We start from the raw sequence: 21,399 nt of genomic DNA on the forward strand, positions 1-21,399 counted from the left end.
TCCTGTTCCAGGTCTCTGGGTCCTGCATGGAGCCACCAGCTTTACCACCTGCCGCTATTTTAGACAGACTTAGCCCCGATCGCAGGGAGAAAGGCGGAGGAGGGGGAGTCTTGCTCCGCCACGAGTTACATAACACAGCTTAACCGCACAGGTGGAGGAGACTGTACTGTACAAGCAGGAGCGAGGCCACGCCGGAGGAGCACCTGTGGATCAGATCGTACAGTATGATGTTTTTTGATGACTGAGCATCAGTCATCACTTCGACCAGTTCAAATGAAAAACGTTGCCAGGACAGGTCATATCAGCTTAAGTTCTCAGGGCCCAGAATGCCGACTCAGGGCCGAGGCAGGGTGGTGCAGTGAAGATTATTTTAGTGAGAAATAAAAATAAGGCTTATATATTGGAAGGACGGCAAACAACACAGTCCCTGCTCGGAAATTCTCAAGGAACAAAAAGGAACTGGGCAGAAGCACAAGGTCACAGAGTGGGAGTGGAAGCACGGAGACTAAAAGGAGGCATGGGGATAACTGGACACAGGTGAAACACGTCAGGGTGACAGGAAACTCAACAAAGATAGACAGGAAGAAAAAAAACAAAGAAGAGATTCACGGGGGGGGGGGGGGGGGGGGACTTTAAAACAGGACATAGGGGCAATGCAAACCCTACGTGCACTCTATACCAATCAGCCATTTCATAACGACGTCATTATGCAATGGCAGTAGAACGACAATATTCTACCACATACCACTACCACTTATACATATAAGCTTTAGGTCGAGTCTTTATTCCTATGGGATGGGTACCTGGGATAGGATACCCAGAAAAATGTGACTTCCTTGTTACGTCACTTATCATACGATAGATTTTATATTGTCTATTATTTGTGGATAAATCTTAGAAAATGTGTGTTTGACCGTGACCTCCATTATTAATCGTCTGGAGATTCCCTCCCAAGAGAAAATATCCCTTCTTGCACGGATGTGCCGACGTGCAGGGTGATGAGGTTCAAACAGAGGCCAAAAGTTAAGAAGTGGCTCTAGATTAGAGGAGCAGATCATAACAATAAGTACCTTGTCAGTTGACAGAGTCCCACTGTCTGTAACACTGCAGTAATTGTGTGTTTGTTTAGTTTTGTGTTTATGTGGTTACCACTACACACCCTGACACAAAAGCATGATGCGTCTCGTCTCTCGCCGATGGTATCACGTCAATTCCATGAGTCACCTTCTCCGTTACACTTTTGTTTATATCAGGAAAAAATGATTTAAGATCAGCCACTTGATTGTTTTGCAGCAGGACCTGTTGCAGCACACGAAAAAACTAAGGTGCGTAAGATTTAGCTGCAGCAACTGCTAGAGTCAGATATTTAATAAACATGCAGGAAAACGTATTAAACTGGACTTGGTATCGCAGACGTATAAAATCACATGCATGAACACGTGACGGTCTTTGGCACCAGAATGCACAAATAGTTTTTTAGAATCGTGTGTAGGTCGTTTAATTCACAAAAACACGAGCGTGGTCCTCACACGGCATCACGAATAATACGGCAGTCAGGAGGAAACAATGACTTCACTGTCCCGCAACCGAGAGCTTAAAGAAAACAAAGGGCCAGCACGGCCTGTGCTACCGCTGCTACACACCAATGCACAACTAAACTATGTGCTTGAACACAGTGAAATCCTCTCAAAGGCTCTCGTAGTTAGAAAAGACTCATTTCAGATTTGGGACTTACAAATCTGCAGGAGAACGACAAAGGACAGATAACAGGACAGAGACAAACAACACCCCCTGCTGTGTCAAATGTAGAAAAGCAACTTCTTTGCACAATCTGCAGGAGGAACGGAACCATTTCTTATCACTGTGTTTTACTTTTGCACATTCATAACATCAAAATTGATCTGTCCCAAAAAAAATACTGGAACTGACATGAACAGCAGCACTGTAGCTGTTCAGGGGGATGTTTTTGAGTTTTTTGACATGATAAATGTACTTCCGTAAAATGGTGATGTCACCATTAGACTCCCCATTAGATACGATGTGTGACGGTCCCAGAATGCAGTTTGGTCTGTCACAACTTCTAACTAGTGTTATTTCTTCAGTATCCAAACCTTGGCTACACGGAAAGCTTCAATGAACCCAAGGATGAATGAGCAATCTGAACGTAAACGATTGAGAATCGGTCCTGATGAAGTCCCCCTACGAACAAACATGGTGATCCACCGAGTAGAAACAAAGCTCTTTTGAAACTGTGCAGCTGCCCGATGTCGTTTGCATCCCCCCGAAAAACCAGAATTCCCCGCTGGGCCTGCAGCAATGACTCAACCCAGCCCGTCTCTTCCCAGAAGGCCTGAAATAAATGGCTGTGTTCTGGCCAGGCTGCTGGCTGCCTGACAGGATTACAGACTGCTGTGGCCCGAGCGCCAAAGACATCCCTTTCAGATGTTTGGTACATCAGAAGAGTTGAACAGAACTGGACCGGACTGCTCAGACAGACCAGTATCTGTCAGCAGAAAGACTCGGCGTGTCTCCGCAGTTAGTCAGCAAATGGAAACTTGTTTTGAAAGTTACGCTTAATTTACTGAAGAGCTGGACGTTCAGACAAAATGATTCTTGTTTCTCAGCTGTAAACGGTAGCTTGTGACCATGTCGGACTAATGAATGTTGGGAGACTCAGTCCCAAACCTTTTATATAATAAGGAATCATTTCTCAAATGTCGTTTAAACGACAGACTAGAATGAGCTTGTGTGGTCTAAGGGGGAAAAGGCGGATAAAGGATATTTCTCATTCCCCTGGCTAATGGCATTCCTTTGGAAAGCACTGTCTCCACAGTGCTTTTTCTGAACACAACACTATAACACAGCCAAGACAAGACCGCAGTTGAACCAGAACAAGTGTTATAATCCCTAAAAAGGCTCCAAATCCAGCCTGACAGAAACGTGAGGGGGAACAGCGAGAGAACATGAGAGTTGGATATTTCGCGATGTTTATGCTCCATCTTCAAGGAAAACTCCATGGCAGCTTTCGGACATGCACAGAGGTCCAGATGTTTTCCTGAAATTTTTTCAAAGGGTATGCGAGAACGCAAAACATGCTCCGGACATTTTCAGGAACTTTTCCTGCCAGCGCCACCTCACCCGAATGTTCCAGAAATGTTCCTGTTGGTGTGAACTCAACTGACCTGGATCCAATTGTCCTTACATCTTCCAGAGTTCATGAGTCTGAAAATAGCTCATGAGTCCGTTAAAGCTGAATTCACCTCACCTCCGGAACACAGTGTAGCGCTGTGAGAACATAATCAGCACGTGTATCCGTCATGTGACCGACTGCAGAGAAAAATTAACAACTGTGCGTCTGAAAATATGCGAAACTGGAATTCAATATTTTGTAAATCCCAGGTCAAAGTATTTAAACTTTGGCTCCAACACAATGGAGGTTTTTCGGTGGAATCTGACGGATAATGGTCTTTTTAATTTTTAATGAACAACAGGGTTGTCTGGCTGATTATATCATGTGACTCGGAGCTAAGTGGCTCTGTTAGTTTCTTCACGAGCAATTCGCAGGCACACAATTGGGACAAAACAGGCTTAAGGCTTTGCCTGCTCTGTGCCAGCCACAACGTCTTATATAGCCTGGAACTTGTCAATCAGACACACACACACACACACACACACACACACACACACACAAGCTCACACATTAATGCCTTGTTTTCAGACGGCGCTTTTTTGTTTTTCCTGCGCGAAGGAAGCAGATGTGGTGAAAAGGATTTATCCCCAGGAATTTTGATTAAGCAGGAAAAAATGTGGCCTCGCGTATCACGACAGAATAATAATAAAATCTGTCTGTGGCAGACAAAAGTTCTGTCCAGGATAAGCAAGGGGATTCGAGACACATAAGAAGGAACGTATCAATATTTCAAGAAATATATTTAACTGCCGTCAAACATGCGTAGACATCAGAAGCCTTCTCTGGCTGAACAAGCTGAGAGCGGGACTGTTAAGAGTTTCCTTGGGACTTCCTGATTTTACTGATACTGCTCTTCTTTTGGTCCTAATTGCTCAGATCTCGATAATATAAAGAGTCGTTTCCGTGAGTTTGTGATGTTGTTGTTTGTTGTATTGACTCTGCGTGGGGAGAGAAAGGCCTTTTTAGGTCAGTGTTTATTATGAGGCCTGACCTGACATAACTTAATTCCCTTTGCAAATGAATTGGCTGAGCTGGGTTGAGAAAATATCTTTAGGCTTTTTCGACCCTAAAGAATTTACAGAATTAACAAACAGAATCATAAACATTATTTGGAAAGTTATGTAACTAAAGCATGTTAGTTTGCATGTGGCGCGAGTGGTGGAGTAAATACTCACATCTTTTACTTGAGTAAAAGTACTAATACCACACTGTCAAAGTTCTTACATGTAAAAGTCCTGAAAAATGATTATTAATTATCATACTTATTATCATCTGTCATTATATGTACTTCAACACAGTCAACACATGATATCACAGATTCACTTTCACTGCAGGGTGGACAAGATGGAGCCCTCCACATATACATGATAATGCGCATGTGCCGCTGCAACATGCTAAACTCGCCGTCCATTCAAAACAGAGGGGCTCAGTGCTGACAAAGAGTGTTTTAAACAGACGCAAAGGCTCTAAGAGCAGAGATGGAGAGGACGCTACAGACTTCTGTACAGAAAAAAACAAGATGTAGAGCATGGGAAAAACACTTGAACCTTCTTCTTTGCTCCCTGTCACATACAGGAAAAAACAAAGGGCCACGGACTCTTCAGACGAGTCCTTTAATGGAGGAAGAGATGAGTTAAGAGTTGGTTTGACCCAGGCTGATAAAAGACTGCCTCCTTCTTTACAGGCGGAACAAGACTTTGGCACGTTCAGAGTTGTGAAGTGATTTTTCCTGCAGTAAATCACAGCATCTGAATCAAAGCACGAGGAAACAATCGTTTGGGAAAGCAGCCGCGCAAGTTGTATCGAGTAATCTACACAGGTCAGTTTATTAGGTTCGAGTTATTAATGCGATACATCCGGCATCCAAAAAGATGATTCGAACTGCCGTGAAAGTAGGATTTATTGCGTCTCTACGCCTACGCCGAGAGCACCAGTGCTTCTGGAGGAGAAAGTTGGTCCGGAGCCCTGGAATCGCACCGATCTCTTGTTTTTCTCCACACAAGTGAGTGAACGACAGTGGGCCTTCCATATTTCCTGGGTAACCAACAGTTACACGAGGAAATCATCATGCATCCAACTCCTTCATTAGCATAACAAGCGCCGCAGAGGCGCGGGCCAACTCTGTCAACCTCAAAAGACCGTCAGTGATTGTGCAGAGCCCCTCCACTTTTCTTTTTTTTTTCTTTCTTCTTTCTCCACCCCTTCCGTTCTCCACAAGAAGCCACTTAACGCTGGGCTTTGTTCCCCTCGGACTGAATTATTGATGAGAGGGACATTCAAATCAGTCGTCCAAAGCTCGGCCTCTCGATGAGGCTGAGAATAAACCACCAGATCCCTACGTTGAGATCCGTTTGCAGGATCTGGTTCGGAGTTTATCAAGTGTCTCAAGAGTAGGAAAAAAATCCCAACCGATCATGAGCGGAACGATGAAAATTGGTCCAGGAGCATAATCTGGAACTATTTTGATGATTAATAATCCCAGTCATTTATCAAGCAAAATTTCTGACTTCAGATACTTCAGATTTGAAAATGTCACTTTGGGCTTTGAGCAGGAAAAACTGGGCTTTTCTTGACATTTGAATTTTTTTACATTTCCTAAACAAAACTTTTCCGTAGACTAATCAATATTAGAATAATTTAGTCTGTCACAACTAACAATTTTGGCACTAAGGAAGAAACATCTTTTGCTCTTACAGTATCTAGATAGTGGCATGTTCTGAGTAGTTGGCCTAAAATAGCTAGAAGGTTATTGGATATTATGACAATAAATACACTAAATATGCCACAGATTATTCCCCCACCAATTTGTGGCCCCTGAAGACAAAGCACATACTTTGCAACAGGCCCTTAGAGCCCAACCAATATATTGTTTACAGATATATATCACATCTTTGTATATGATGTGCGATATGCACCGATATGAAAACAATTTGTATGTAAAATAATGGAGAAAAAGAGGTCAAATGGTCAAATGGTCAATATGGTTAATATTTATTCAACTTTCTGCACAATTCCTAGCAGAGATTCCGACATGCTCGATTGATCAATGCTCGTCCTGTTAAAAAAGGTGCAGTTAATCATCGTCCGTCAGCGGGATACAGCAAACACTTGTGTTCGCCCTCTGAATCGGTCAGAGTGTGTGGTCTGCGTTCTAATGAGAGCTGACAGCGAGCACCAGCTGGACATTGTCAAGAGCGGACTGGACGGGCGAGAGGCGAAGCTGCGACCGAGAGCCACTGGAGCAAAGCTCATTATCGCGCTGTGTGTAATAAAATAGAGAAAGAAAGAACACAAAGGAATCATGTCAGTTATGGCCTGTTCCTCCTCGCTCCGTCTATCTCCATCTAACGCACTGTGGTGCTGCTGCTGGGCCTGCAGGGCCCGGAGAAACCTAATGATCAGGCTAAGAAACCAAAACCACAGGTCCAGAAAAAGAAAGGCAGTCAGTCAGTCATTATGCTCCCTCTGGCTCATTTCATCCTCCTTTGTGAGGAATGCTTTCTTTGGCTTTCCCCTTTCCTCTCTCCGCGCTCACCTACCGGCGCTTTTCCCTCTTTTCTCTCTATTTTCAGCTGCTGGAAGAATGTGGGTTAGAGGTGGATCAAAGTCGCCCCGGTGCTATACTCCAAAGCACTGGCTCGCTCTCACACGGGTGATGTCATAGGTGTGTGTGTGTGTAATCCAGTAAAACAGTCCTGTGATACGTTTTTTTTAAATCTCATGTGTCACTGTTGTTGACTCTGTGGGCGTTTGGCAGACTGAAAATCATAACATGAAAATCACAGACAACAATAGTCCTCACGTCAAAACATTAGGATTTATCTCCTGGACGTTATTCTTTAAGTTTATCATTTTCAGCTGCTGTAAAGACCAACAACAATGTGTAAGTCCAGCTCTCAATAACGTCTAACTTCCCTATAGCATGACTGTGGACATAATCTTTAAAGCAGACATATTATTTTTCAGTTTTTCCCTTTTCTCTAGTGTGTCATTTAGGATTTGTGTACATCTAAAAGGTCTGCAAAGTTAAAAAGGCTCGTCAATAGTCCGGCCAATACTTAAGTAAGACTATGACATCACCATATTAGGGTCGTGCATAAAGCATATTTTGCGGAGGCTAGTCTGGCATGACCACAACAAATTCGGTTAAAGCGAGAGAACTTCCTACCTGCGCTGGAAGCTGTTGACCAATCACAACAGAGTGGGGGCCAGCTGGCCAATCAGAGCAGACTGGGCTTCATTAGGTGGGATGGGCCTTAAATAATGGACAGTCTTGAGAAAACCGATGTGTTTAGAGCATGTCAACCTTTTCAAGCAATACACCAAATCAAATTTATGAACCTGAACTCTTTTAAAAACTGTTTGTAAATATAGAATTTCACAAAAAAAGCAGAGGTAACGTGTGTTTTCATGGAAATTATGGAACATGTCAGTCAATACAACAGGAATCCTCCTTCATGTCTTTTTAATAGTTTTTGGACACTATTGGAGCTCTATGACAATGACAAAGAGGAAAAGGATGTATCATGTTTTGGACAGACACACACCTCTACATTTTGCAGCTGTTCAGTCATTCAAGGTCACGACAGGACCATGCAAGGCTGGATGTTCCTCACAGTCCGACCGAGGAACTAGGCCAGCAGTAGAAAAGGGAACCCTACAATCAGACAAAGTTCAATAGTCAGGTCTTTTCCCCACTGGCACAGCCACAGGATCAGGTTTACTCTCTCTCCTCCCTTCAAACCAAAACAGCTACCACAACAAACCGAGCTTCATCACAAAGATGAGGTGGTGAAGTTCCACCTGAGAGGTTTAAGATTGCACGACTACTACTACCAAACCGTCTCAAATGGTTTTGTCATAAACGACCTTGATATGTTCTACCACATGTTGTTATATAGGTAAACACCGTACTACAACAACAACTTCAAAAGCCCATGTCCGCCTGTATCTCCACACAAAGAGCTCCTGCACCAGATATTTAACACATGTATGACACATGTACCACAGAGACTACATGTTCCGTTGCCGGCAGACAGAAATTCAGCAAATCTGGGAGAGCTGTAAACATTAACACAGCATACAGTAGTACAGTAAAAAACAATACTGTAAATAACTTTAAGACAGGAAGTAGATAGAAATATTGTGGCCCTAACATTTTTATCCACTTTATTCCAACTGCTTTTGTTAATCTATAAAAGGATTTGATGAATAGATTTAGATGTTGGAGAGATGGCTTTAGACTTAGAGTATTTTCTGAACATATATTTGTACATTTCTGTGGAATGCATATAAATTCCATTCAGTGTATTGAATGGTACAGAAGACTCAACACACATATTATGCAGTGTGAGAAAGGATGTTGTGATATTTGTTTGAGATTCAAGTCAAATAGGCGGAGGAAGTTTTTGACTCTGTGGTCACACTGGTGCTATTTAGCTTCAATTAGCAGAGTTACCACAGGAACCGGATGGGCAAAAAAATAAGAATGGGCCAGCCCAGAGTTACAGTATTTATGTGTAACTCCTTCACCACAGTGGGTGAACTCTGCTCCCGGTCTGACTTCACCTTTAACACTTGCGCCTCTCTAATTGGAAGGACTGTGGTCAGGCCTGTGGGAGGAAGCAGTGGAGCCAAGTGGTATTATATCCATATACCACTGTGCTACATTAGCAGAATCTGGGCAAAGAAAATGGCAGCGAGAAAGAGGTATATTTGAATATAGTGTAGTGAAGACAGAGGGTGTGTCGGTCAGAGTGGTGGGTGGGTAACAGAAATGTGGCGTAAAGAAATGTAAAGGTTTCCTGAAATGTAAAGGGTAATGCAGAACACATTTATATAATGTTTTTCCTAGAAATGTTGCCTCAACACTGTTCAGTAGGGGTCGATTCAGGGATCTAGAACTTCTATTCGTATCTATAGATAATATATCAATACCGGTGTGTCATCAGCATAGAAGTGATATGAAGCACTCCCAAGTGGGAGCATATATAAATTTAAATGGTAGTGGACCAAGACATGACCTCTGAGGGACTCCATATAAAATACTGACTTCATCTGATTCAATGCCACCAAAATAAACAGGGAATTATCTTCCAGTAAGATAGAAAAACAATTACATTGTGTACATAATAATTCTCACTGTGATAATTGTTGTGCCATCATTGTTGAACATTGTCAAATGACCCCAGTCAAGTGGGAAGACTACAGCCTTTATCATTGGCTGAATCCACGCCAATGATAGGGGGGCATGGGAAATGGGGGCAGCAAAAGAAATCTCCTCACCATCCATTCCTCTCGGCTTAGCTGGATGTGAAATGAGACAAATTCCTGAGCATCTCTCCTGTGTCAACTTTGCAACTGTGTGCTAAAGACCGCCACTCTTTTTCACCCCACCAACCCGTCCCCATCAGGAATGTCACGGGTTCACCCCAGACACCAATTTTTGTGCATGCACACTTCTACAAACAAAGGTAGTGCGTGGAGGAGGAGGGGTCACAGACCACCTCAAATGTCTGCTCGCATTTTGATAATGTCTTGGAAAGAGGCTGGAAAATAAAGATGGTCGTATAAAGATGGTTTCAACATAGACTCAAGATGTTCACGTGGGACAATGTGTAGATTGCCAAATAAGCAACCTAAACAAATAATGATTTACAACTGCCACAACTGTAGATGTTGACGCAGCACTTTCAACTGTTTATGGATGAAGAATATAGAATTCCGACAATTTTGCTTTCCAACTACTGTAACAAAGCCTGTCCATGTGAAAGGTGATCTAAAGCCCAAAGAATAAACAAGAAGCATTTCAAATGTAAATGGGCAGTGATGGCAAGAAAAAAAAACTTCCGGAGGCAGCTCCTCCCACTTCGCAACTCCGTTGACTCAATGACATTGGCTCCCAGCCCTAATCCAGAGTGGATTACAGTGAGTGCCACTGTAGAATGAACTTTTGGAAAATTCCTTGGTCCACAAAAAAATCAGGATGGGAATATGAAGAGCAGCAGAACATGTGTTTTGGGGTTTTTTTGAGCTGTCAGAGCTCAGTTGGCCATCAGAGAGCATGTGCGACCCAGTGGAGCTCTGCTCAAACAAAGTCAACACAGATGAAACGTAGTGGAAGTAATGAGGCCGGTCATTACACAACAAAGCCCGACTGTTGTCACATAAAAAGAAGACTCAGTGGACCTGAACTCCACTTCCTGATCCGTCACAGCTTTTTCCCATGTTCACACAGAGAGAGAAAACAGCCTCACCTGTGCCATAGAGGAGCTTAAAAAAACATCCTGTGGTGGCTTGTGTTGGCCTATGCAGACGAGCGGAAACTCAACGTTGTCTCTCTTCACAGAAGAATCCGTCTCTCCTCCACAGCAGCCTGAACTCGTGCAGTCTGACCACACAAGAGAGTTGCATGAGAATGTGGGAGGGAGGGAGTGCTGTCCAGCAACCCCAAACTGTTTCGTAAAGCTGCGTTTTTTAATGCTGGCCAGCACTTTACTTGGAGGAACGTGGTGATGCATGACAAACAGATTATAATCCCATCAGGAACACTGAGGAACTCTTCCTTTTACTGGAACCATCACACGAGCATCTGGTACTTCAATGAAATCCCCAACGTTCTTGGATTTTAATTCCCTCTCCAAATAAAAAAGTTGACCTTATATCCTGTCTATTCTGGAGTCGCTCTGATCCTCAAACATCTGACAAGTACCTTTTAATTCTGAAAGTTGGAGAGTTTCAGATCCATACTACAAATGTGACAGTATTAGAAATAGATGGCGCCATCACACCCTATAATTCTGGGAAGACAAGGACTGCCACCATTGAGATTAGGTAGGTTAAATCCTTAAGAGTTGGATTGCAGGCGAAAATTGGGGGACCCAAAATAATCCCTTTGAGCAGCAGCAGGTCGAGGCAGTTTTATGAGGAGTCGTCAATGATGAGCCAATTTTTTCCTCGCTTGTTTGCACAGCAGGAACTATTCAGAAGTCTTCCAGGACTTAGTGTGACTCTAAGGAACCTTGCCTTCATTCCATGTGGGTCAAGTCCCTGCGCTGGGAATGAAAACTTACAGGATCTATTGGGGCTGCTGAACTCTGAACATCAAGGCTGTGCTTGTAAACCTGAATATCTGAGCACGTACAGTAGTTAAGCTCTCTTTTGCATGAAAACATGTTTATCAATTCACCATATTCACACGGCAGCCATTTCCATCTGACATCACGTTCAGGGTGAGGAGCTCAAAGTGCTGTTATCAACAAGGATAATGTCGACTCATGCCGTTGTGATCCAGGTTGCAAGTCGTATAAACATAAGAGAATCTGACAAACTTCCCTATTTCACCGCTTCCCCAAAAGACAATGGGTGGGGCATTTCACTTCTAGGCTTAGATGAATGCATTGGTGTTTCAGAATCACCACCACTGATTGGAGATAAGGGGGCCCAAGAGTACAGAGAAAAAATTCCCCCACACCAGCAGATCGGACTGTTGACACAAGACGAGGCTGGGTCTATGGATTCATTCCGTTGAAGCCGACCATCTGCAGCCTCAGCAGAAATCTAGATACATCAGACTAGAGCTGCAGCAGTTAAATGATAAGTAATCAACTATTAAATGAATCGCCAACTATTTTGATAATCGATTAATCGGTTCAATTAGTTTTTATGAAAAAAAAAAAAGGCAAAATTCTCTGATCAGCCCTACATCAGACCAAGCAACGTTTCTCTCAGTCTCCAACAGTCCAGTGATGGGTAGTCTGAGTCAACTGCAGCCTCAGATTTCTGTTTACTGATTACCAAAAAAAAAAATAGTTCCCACATTGGCAGAGACAATCTGCTGTAATGTGCTGCAGACAGACAACGGCTGAAAAACACCACCACCCGCACTGTGCTCCCTCATGCTGGCCTGTATAAAAAAAATTTAAAAAAAGAAGGACCCACGAAGATGGTGGAGTTTAGCACTTGGCACCAGCGTCGTCCTGGCAGCTTTACACGCCAACAGCCCTTTGAGATGCCTTCAAACTCAGATCGCCACCGACTGCAGCGCCCTGAGCGACTGCCACTGAAAAGAAGACGTACAGTTACCAAGGAGAGAAAAAAACTGGGCCCCCGGCTTGTGCAGACGTCTGGAATCGGCAACACAGTTGCTAGGTTTGAGGTTTTTTCTGACCAAACTATTTCTGACTACAAGCATTTGGTCCTACGGTTGAAAAAGCAAAGAAAAAGAACTGTGGGAAATCGACACACCCAGGGGCCGTTTTCGGACGTATTTTATTCCATCTGATGAAAAATGTGCACACAAAAAAGAATGTGCTTTACGTCGTACACTGGATTTATGATATACATGGAGTTACCAGCAGTCCCACTGTAGGTTTGAGTCATAGCTCAGCATTGGATTTCACAGATTTTGAAAAATGGACCCGGAGATGGTGCTGCCGGAAAGGTCGTGAGCATTTGTTTATTTCAGAGTATGAATCAGTGCAGCGAATTTCATGTCTGCTGTGCAGAATATGGACTTTTTCTAGTCCTGGAGCTCCTGTCTGTGTTTGTTTTGCTTGGTCCTAATTTTTTTGTACCTGTTACTGCCTGCATGTGCTGCTGGCTGGGGCGTGGCTTCTGGCTCGCTCTCATCCTGCCACCAACTCCCCCCCCCCCCCCCACACACACACACACACACACACACACAGACACACGCACACACGCACGCACAAATCAAGCTCAAAAGACACTGCAGTATTCAACTGGTTCAACCACCACGGCTCTGCCAGTTCAACACACACCTTGGCTAAAAAAAAATACAAATAAAAAAGGCTTCAGCCAACCTGTCTCCTTCAAAAGATCTTGTTACCTGCCTGCGGCCCTGAGCTTAACCACTGTTTGTTTTGTCCTCTGTGCCAAGGATATTATTGGATTAAAATAAATCTGTTGCACAGCACTGTTTTAGCTTCTATGTGCTGTAAATAACAATTGTTTCATATTAAAACTGACCAAACAGGCTGCAGTGCTTCCATCGAGGCATGAAAACCATCACGCCCGGCATCGCCGCCACGAGCCAGAGAAAACAACAGAGGCTCCATTATCACACATCTTCTATTGACGTCCTGATCATTCATTAAAGACTATGACATCTATAAATATGTCTGTTAAAGCCCGACCAATAATGCAAACTGCCCAAAGCTCCAATGACCACAGAATAACAATAACCTCCTTGAGAATCTTATTCCTTTTTGTTGCATGTTTTTCAAAAGGGTATAGTGGTGATATTCAAGAATGTCTGGCCCCGTAGGTTATTGCGACCCATGGTTACGGTTTACTGCGAGGCGACTTCTAGTTGCCATAGTAATTCTTGAGGGGAGCACAGGGGGGAGTTGATGGTGATGTAGTGTAGTAGAGAGCAACGTGGTCAGCGTTAGGAGGAGGTTGGGGCGAATGGACGGGTCGACAAAAGACGACGTTCACACAGAATCAGTCACAGGACTACCGATTGTTTCCCATGTGAAACCCCATTTCTTACTTGACCATTCCACAACCTTTACCATGTGTTTTATACTGTAACCAAGGTGACGAAGACCCTCATAAGGTCAGAGAGTATCTGAGAGGACAAATATGGAAAATTTGGGGTTTTGATCAGCACTTACTTCACACAGAAAACAGTGAGGCTGATAGATTAAAAGTACAAGTAGAAACATGGGAGGAAAAACTGTAACTCCAGATCACAGCGATTGAGTTACAGAAGCAACGACAGGTGAACGCTGCATGTCATGTTGAGATTAGTATTGGTTTAGGAGCGGCGATCAGCTCAGGTAGGCCCAGGACCACAACAGCGAGGGTGAGTGCACATTTAAACACAGCTTTGAACAGGCAACGACATACCTTTCAAGGTCAAAGTCCCAAAGTATTTGCCCCACTTCATCACTTATCCTTTCAGCTCAGTAGCCAAAAAGAGAAGTTTAAAAGATACATTTTCTGTTGCCGACTTACCTGTAGAGGAGCAAACTGGCAGTTTCTGAGTTTCTGAGGACAGAAAAAAGGAAAAAGAACACACTGATCAGCACAAGATTTCTGTTGCTGGGACATTAAAGATGAATCTTTCACGGAGTAATCTACTGAGATTTTGAATATCAACTGCTGTAGTTGATTTTGCATTCACAGCAGTTGCAGTGACGCAATGTCACAGCAAATATAAAAGCATAGAAACATCCATGAAAACTTTGCAAACCACATTATTTATTGCCCTTTCAGGTCTAACGAGGCTGCTTCATTTTCTAAAAATACACGAATATTCACTTTGCAACTTCATTGTATCACAGCTGCTGAAATGAAAACATGTGGTGAGACAATCTCCCCACAAACTCTCTGAAGAAGCAGTGTCGCCTCATAAAAGAAAGAAGAAAAAAATAAAAGGCCTGTTGGTTTTCCTACTGACTGCGTATAAAACCACCGCAAGGCTTTAAGACGCAGCCGTTGTCACATATGTTCCCGTCAGAGGAGCTTTGATGCTGGGAAAACAAGGATTCCACATAAAGAAGACTTGCGACTGAACACGACACCATGGCCATCCATTAAAGTGAGGGTGGTCACAGGGAACGAACTGCTAGAAGACTGTAGCCATGTCTGCAGCAGGCGTTACTTCGAGCTGCTGCTTACTGATGTCAAAGGCTGTAATAGCAAAAAAAAATGAAAAGACCCAAGCAGGAGAGCTAATTACCCAAATCAATGGGAAAGATTGACTATCTGATTAATTTGTGGTGGGCAATTAATCAGAAATAAAACCATTGTGGAATGAATTTTGATCGTTGTTGCTTCCCCAGTCTTGTTTTGCACATTTTGGATTACAAAGTTTATCCCCAAAAAAATAATAATAATAATAGGAAATGATGATACAAAGCTGTACTTTTATGTAAGTAGAAGAATATCTGGATCAAATTTCAAGTCAAACCAGATTTACGGTGACAATTTTTTACGGGAAGCATTTGCTCATCATTTCCACCTATGGGGGCCAAGTTTCACGTTTCCACCTGATTCCAGCACAAGACGAGACAAGACAACAAATAAAAATGAAAGCTGCGAGCAGAACTGACCGACCCTTGCTCCTTTCGGCCCCGTCGTTACCGTGGAAACGCGTTTCAGAACGGATCATGCACATGTGGGGTGGTGGTCATGGATTCTACTTTCTACAATGCAAAGCGGCAGCGGGGCGATGTACAGTATACCCAGCATGCACTGTCTATAAGTCTTCTTTCCCATATCTCCATGTGTTACTGTACAAGAATTATCACAGGCAGTCCACCTCTCCCAACATTGGATAGTTGTGAGGGAAGAAGACGAGCTCCTCGTGTGGAGCAAGCCGACCGACACCTGCATTATCCTGCAAGGTGGAAATAACAAAACCTCTCGAATCAAATTACGACTCAAAAAACTTCATCTGGAATATCAGTGAAGATAAGCACATGCTGCTTGTGTGCGGACCTCCACGAAGTGAATCGATAAGAATCGGACAGTGCGTAGAAGAGGTGGATGTGAGTCTCTGTGGCCGCCGAGCCGTGAGGAGCCTGGAGGCAAATTTACAGACATGACTTTGCTTGTCCCTGCGCTCAGCATTTTTTTTTTTTTTTTTTTTTTTTTTTTTTTTTTTTTAAACAGGAGCCAGGTCCGTGAACATTTTCCACCTCGAGGATCAACCCCTTTACTGACACGCCCTTCGCCTTATTAAAGCCTGATAATGGTTTTGTCAAGTCGATGTGCAGTGAGTCATGACACACATTCACACACGTTCAATGCAGAGTCGAGTTCGGCAGAGTGAGCAATTCAAGTTCCACAGAAACACACGACAGATTTTAAATACATCCTGCTACAGGCTTCGCCTGAACTCACCCCTCGTCGCCTCAAAGTATGCAGACAAACCGACTAATCTGCATTAGCACGTGTATCCAAATCTATAAATTTTAATCTGCAAAAAATGCAATACCACCTAGATCCTGGTTCCATTGTTGCAGAAGGAAAATTGGGGTTAAGACCAGTGGAACCACTGCCGCAACAACCTTCCCCTAAAAAATCTCTTCCTCCTGCTTAGCAATTGAACTCATGTGAATGATTATATACCTGAGGAAAACTCAAAACTAAATCTGAAATCAAAATCCCAACAGTTCTGGAGCCGGGGGAGGGGGAACGACGTGAATGTCCAAAAACCAACGTCCAGCAAGTGTGTTAAATCTTCAGTAAACTCCATCGAAAGCTTCTCGCTGTCGCATTCGGATGAAGCTCCCTTGAGGGTTGAAGCTCCCTTGAGGGTTGAAGCTCCCTTGAGGGTTGAAGCTCCCTTGACAGTTAGATGCTCCCTTGACATGAAGAGGAGCATCTCTGCTCAAATGTCGCCTCCCTTTCCGGCGTTGAGCTGCTCCACCGTTTCCATGACACTTGTGGTCCTCCATCGGCAGCAGCAGCATCATCCATCCGTCTCCGCTTTTTTGCCCGTCCATACTACAACACCGCCCCCTGAGGTTTCAGACCAAAACGGGGGGCAAGCAGCGTTTTCCAAATATGGAGTGGACAGCAGGCGGAAAGGTAGCAACATTGATGCGTTAAAAAAAACAAAAAAACAACGTAGTAATGTGGATGTGGCCTAAAATACGTCAATGTGTCTTGGGGTGCGTTAACACCTGAACTCAGAGCTGTTCACTTGTGATCGAATCAAAACCAAAGATTTATTTTTAAAAAAACGTCAAAAATATTATTTCTTCACATCCTGTAGATGAACTCAGTTTTTGTGTTTGGCATTAACACGTACATATTGCCCCTTTAAGAGGGAGGCACATGCTCACTCCACTTATTCGTAACGTCTGAGAAATATTAAAAAGTGGTATCAAATCAGTTAAATGTAGTAAATATCGTTTGGCCACATCATCATGTACCAATACGTTTGTACCACGTAGTCCAACACTGAACTGAAGACATAGGGATGTGTGAACTGGAAAAATACGGCTGCGGGCAATATGTTTGTTATTATTATATTCATGTTATACCAGACTCCCATCGCTTATAATGAATTAGTGTCCAGACCTTCTCAGCTATAGATGAATATATTCCTAGTGTATAGTCAAAGCAAATAAAAAGAAAACTGTGACTTCAATTACTTTTTTATTTTAGAAATATCTAAAATCCATAGAGCTGCAAGAGCAAATCGATTAGTCATCGACTACTGAATGAATCGCCAACTGTTTTGATGATCGATTCAAGTAGTTTTTGTGAGATTTCAGTTTCCTAAATCTGAATATTTCCTGGTTTCTTTACTCCTCTATGACGGTACACCAAATACCTTTGGTGTGTGGACAAAACAAAACATCATCTTGGTGGTTTTTGTGGGGAAAACGCAATCGACACGTTTCACCATTTTACGACAGTGTTATGGACCAAACAACTAATCGATTAATCGAGAAAATAATCGGCAGATTGATCGATACTGAAAAGTATCGTTAGCAGCCCCCCCCCCCCCCAAAAAAAATCACTATTAAATCAAATGATAATCATTTGACAACCCATCTTAAATTCAACATCTTCCACGATGGGATCAGTGTGTGTGTGTGTGTGTGTGTGTGTGTGTGTGTGTGTGCAGGATTACCATACATCAATTGACTGAAACACAACACTTTCACCGTGTCAAACAAAGTTCACACAACACTTTTTTTTCCCCCCAGCAACAGATTTCAGGTAATAAATAAATAAATAAATAGATAAAAGAATTAGGCGCCTCCTCCTCACCTGGTACCACCTGAGCAGAGCCCAGCAGAGCAGGTAGGCGGCCAGGCTGAACTTGGCGGCCCGGTACCTCTCCGGCGCACAGGTGAGTCCTCCGCCGCTCGGCTCCTCTCCGCGGTCCTCGGCGGCCGAGTCCCTGCTCCCGCCAGCCGGCGCCTCCATGGCGTGTCGCTCCCCGCCTCCCTCCCTCTGAGCTCCGGACGAAGTTCACCGACAAGTCCCGCTTGGGAGTTGGTGCCGGAGGGAACTACCTGGTCCTGGTCCTGGTCCCCCGAGGCTCGTCCATTACTGTCCGCTCCTCCTGATTACACCAGCTGCGCGCGGCCGAGGAAGCCCCCGAGCCAATCACGAGCTCGTCCGAGTCTCGACTGAGTCCGGAAACTTCCGAGTGTCAACGCGTTTCTTTTTCTTTTTTTCTTTTTTTTTCAAATTAAAAGTCCAAAAAAACTCCCCCCCCCCTCCAATCAGAGCTGCTGCTGCTGCTGCGTCTCCCGCAGACTGCGACGTCAACGGAGGCCTACAGCGCCACGCGGTGGCGGAATCACTTAACACACTCCAAAAAAGTCAAAAATAATAATAATTAAAAAACTGTTAATCATATTAAATGTTATCCCTATAGATCTTTTCAATGCATTCCAGGGATAATAAAAAAAGAGTTGAGAATAAAAACACAAACCTTTTCATGGGAAATTTAAATATATATAAATTGGAAAAATTAAAATCTGGAATTTCCCAGCTTGGGATAAATAAAGTAACTATCTATCTATCTATCCATCTATAGTTCTAAATAAATTAATTAAATAAATGTAAAATACAATACTATGAATAAAAATGTATAAACTATTACTATTAATATAACTAAATGTTGTTACAACAAGATAGAAATAGGATAAAACGTTGCTACAAGTTTAAATAAAGGGATTAACACATGTTCACACGAGTCAACACAACTGAAACACACAAACTGTGCTTTATTTTAACTAAGAGAACTGACTCAAACACACAGCAGATGCTGTATCATAACATAACCACCAATCATGGATTTTATGATTTTTGTCCTTATGATGCATCAGGTCAAACACATTGAAACATACTTATAATAAACCTGAAAAAGCCTGGAAATAATCCTCCCAAAATTAAAAAATAACATATTTATTTCCATACTAGTCCATAACAGTAAGTTGAACATTATCAACACAAACACTTGTAAGACAAATGAAGACACACTCTTTAGTTGGTGTCAACTTTGTAAAGATCCTCTGCAGTGACGTACACCACCTGGAACAACACACACAGTCACACATCGTCATTTTAATTTCTCTATTTTTTATGTACAAACTGTATAAAGCAGCTCAATTAAATTTGCACAAATTGATTGTAATTTGGTTTAAGGTTTTGTGTTTTTTCCACGTTGTCAGAGGAAACTACTCTCTGTCCATGAGAACCACATCCTCGCTCAAACTCTCTACTGTACATTTTTACATTCACATGTGTTGATTTGTGAGATTTGACCTACAGTGTACACCTGTGTGGAGCTGAGCAGCTTCTACATTCACATCTGAAATGACGTCACACGCTCACCTGGTCGTGGCAGGGATCGGGATAGTCACAGACGTCCAGTGGGAAAACGGAACGGATCAACATTTTCACCTCTTCGGGGTAAACGTAGGTGGGCTGACGCGGATTCCCCTCGCTCACGCCGACCCTGTGAAACATCTGGAATAAAAGTGAGAGGAGGATAAAGGAGAAGAATAAAAACAAAATTCCATGATTGCTTGTGGCTGTGAATATGGAAGAACAATCCTTGAGGATAAATCAATGATGATGCATGATAAGAATTACTATTATCAATAGTATTATTATAATTATTACATGACCATCAAATGTCCAAATATTGGTTGGTTTGCGTGAATGAACCGACCAGTTTCCTCTGCAGGAGCCTGTAGACTTTCTTCCGGCGGGCGGGGTCACTCCGGAGGCGTTTGGCGGCGTGGATCAGCGACGCCATCCACACAGGAAGTCTGAGGAGAGAGGGGGAACATTTAAGACGGTCACATGACTTGTTTAGCATCATCATCTGCAGATGGACTCATCTGCTCGCACACGTGCCTGGATGTGTTGTGAGTCCATCTGCAGACGATGGGCTAAACTGACAGAGAGTGACTAACTAGCGTGTAAAGACCCAAATGTTTGTTGTTGAAGTCAAACTTGATCACAAGTCGTTCTTGGTTTGGTGAAGTCAAATCTAAAATCATCAGATGAATCGGTTCAAGTCCAAAGTCGTGTGACGCACCACACTCTGGAACATAAGCTGGTAATATTCTGCCATTATTTTCCCATAAGTGTTCTACAGATTTTTATCGTGTCTGTGATCCTCTTCTCTCTGTTTTGCATACATAGTGGCCGATATTGATGAAATGAACGTGTCCATCCTGAACAAAAGGATAAAATCTTCATCTTACCCGAATGAAGAGCAGAGATCAACATACTCGTCCATGAGGCGGTTTACAGAGGGCAGGATGGTCTGTGGAGAAAAACATAGTCTACAGCATATGATGCAGTGAGTGAGGGTTGACCGTCTTCTAGAAAAAAAGTATAAAACGGAAAGTTAAAAGAAAGATACTGTACGGTCAGAGAACGATGACTGATCATGAACATTTGACTGCATAAACAAAATACATATTACTAAAAAAAACAGCTGCAGTGACCTATGTTTCACCTGCAGCGTGTGACATGTAATCACACAGGTACTGTACACAGGTCTCGGAACAAACACAGGAAGTTGCCTCGGGCCTCCTGACACCGAGAACCTGTTTCCCTTCCTCAAGTTGATGCCTTGAGGGGGAAAACAGATTCTAATCCCTGGGAATGTTTCATTAATTTGGCAAAGCTATATGAAATTTCCTCCAAATAATGGGGGGGGGGGGGGGCAATGTTACCATCAGCTAGAGGCACTATCTTTTTTATTTACGTGATTCCCCATCAGGGAGAAGTGGAACAAAGGTTAAAATGGATGGATATCAATGATCCATGACTAATTCTGATAAAGAAAACACAGAAGTATCATCTTACACATCGAGAGAGTGTAAAAGAGTCATGATCCCTGTGAACAAAAGTGATAAGTTTATAAAGTCCAACAAACATAACCTGTTACAATCTGCAGCACAAAACGTGCACGTGAGCTAACATGATTCTATCAGTTTTACCAGTTAGCACGTGGTCGACTTGCCTGTGGCGGTGAGCTCGGTTCTTTTCGGGTCTGTTCGGTTTTGCGCCGGTTGGAGCTGAGACAAATGTGCCCCGCAGCGCCCCCCTCCGGCCGCAGGGGGTCAAGGTACAGGAACTCCTTTACTCAGGTCCAAATCTTTAATTCATGATTAACAAATAATAACGTACAATATTTTTACTTGTCTATAAAATCTTTAAAGGGCGTGTCCCCGCATTCCCTCAGTCCA

The 21,399-nt window shown here is 43.1% G+C and overlaps 1 protein-coding gene across 3 annotated transcripts in view; it reads right to left on the minus strand.

The window, feature by feature from the left end:
- arhgef4 (Rho guanine nucleotide exchange factor (GEF) 4) overlaps window positions 1-18,297 on the minus strand; it is a 71,088-nt gene extending 52,791 nt beyond the window's left edge. For 2 of the 3 annotated variants that reach the window (XM_047329864.1, XM_035619329.2), the window contains exon 1: window positions 10,447-10,574. In XM_047329864.1, the coding sequence (XP_047185820.1) occupies window positions 10,447-10,455 (9 nt within the window). In that variant the 5' untranslated portion in view covers window positions 10,456-10,574. Of the gene's footprint in view, window positions 1-10,446; window positions 10,575-14,170; window positions 14,204-17,947 lie in introns of those variants that run through there. The other variant, XM_035619328.2, reaches the window with a different exon arrangement.
- Window positions 18,298-21,399: the final 3,102 nt, after the last annotated feature.

Source organism: Scophthalmus maximus, chromosome 21 (genome assembly GCF_022379125.1).
Source record: "Scophthalmus maximus strain ysfricsl-2021 chromosome 21, ASM2237912v1, whole genome shotgun sequence".
NCBI lineage: Eukaryota > Metazoa > Chordata > Actinopteri > Pleuronectiformes > Scophthalmidae > Scophthalmus > Scophthalmus maximus.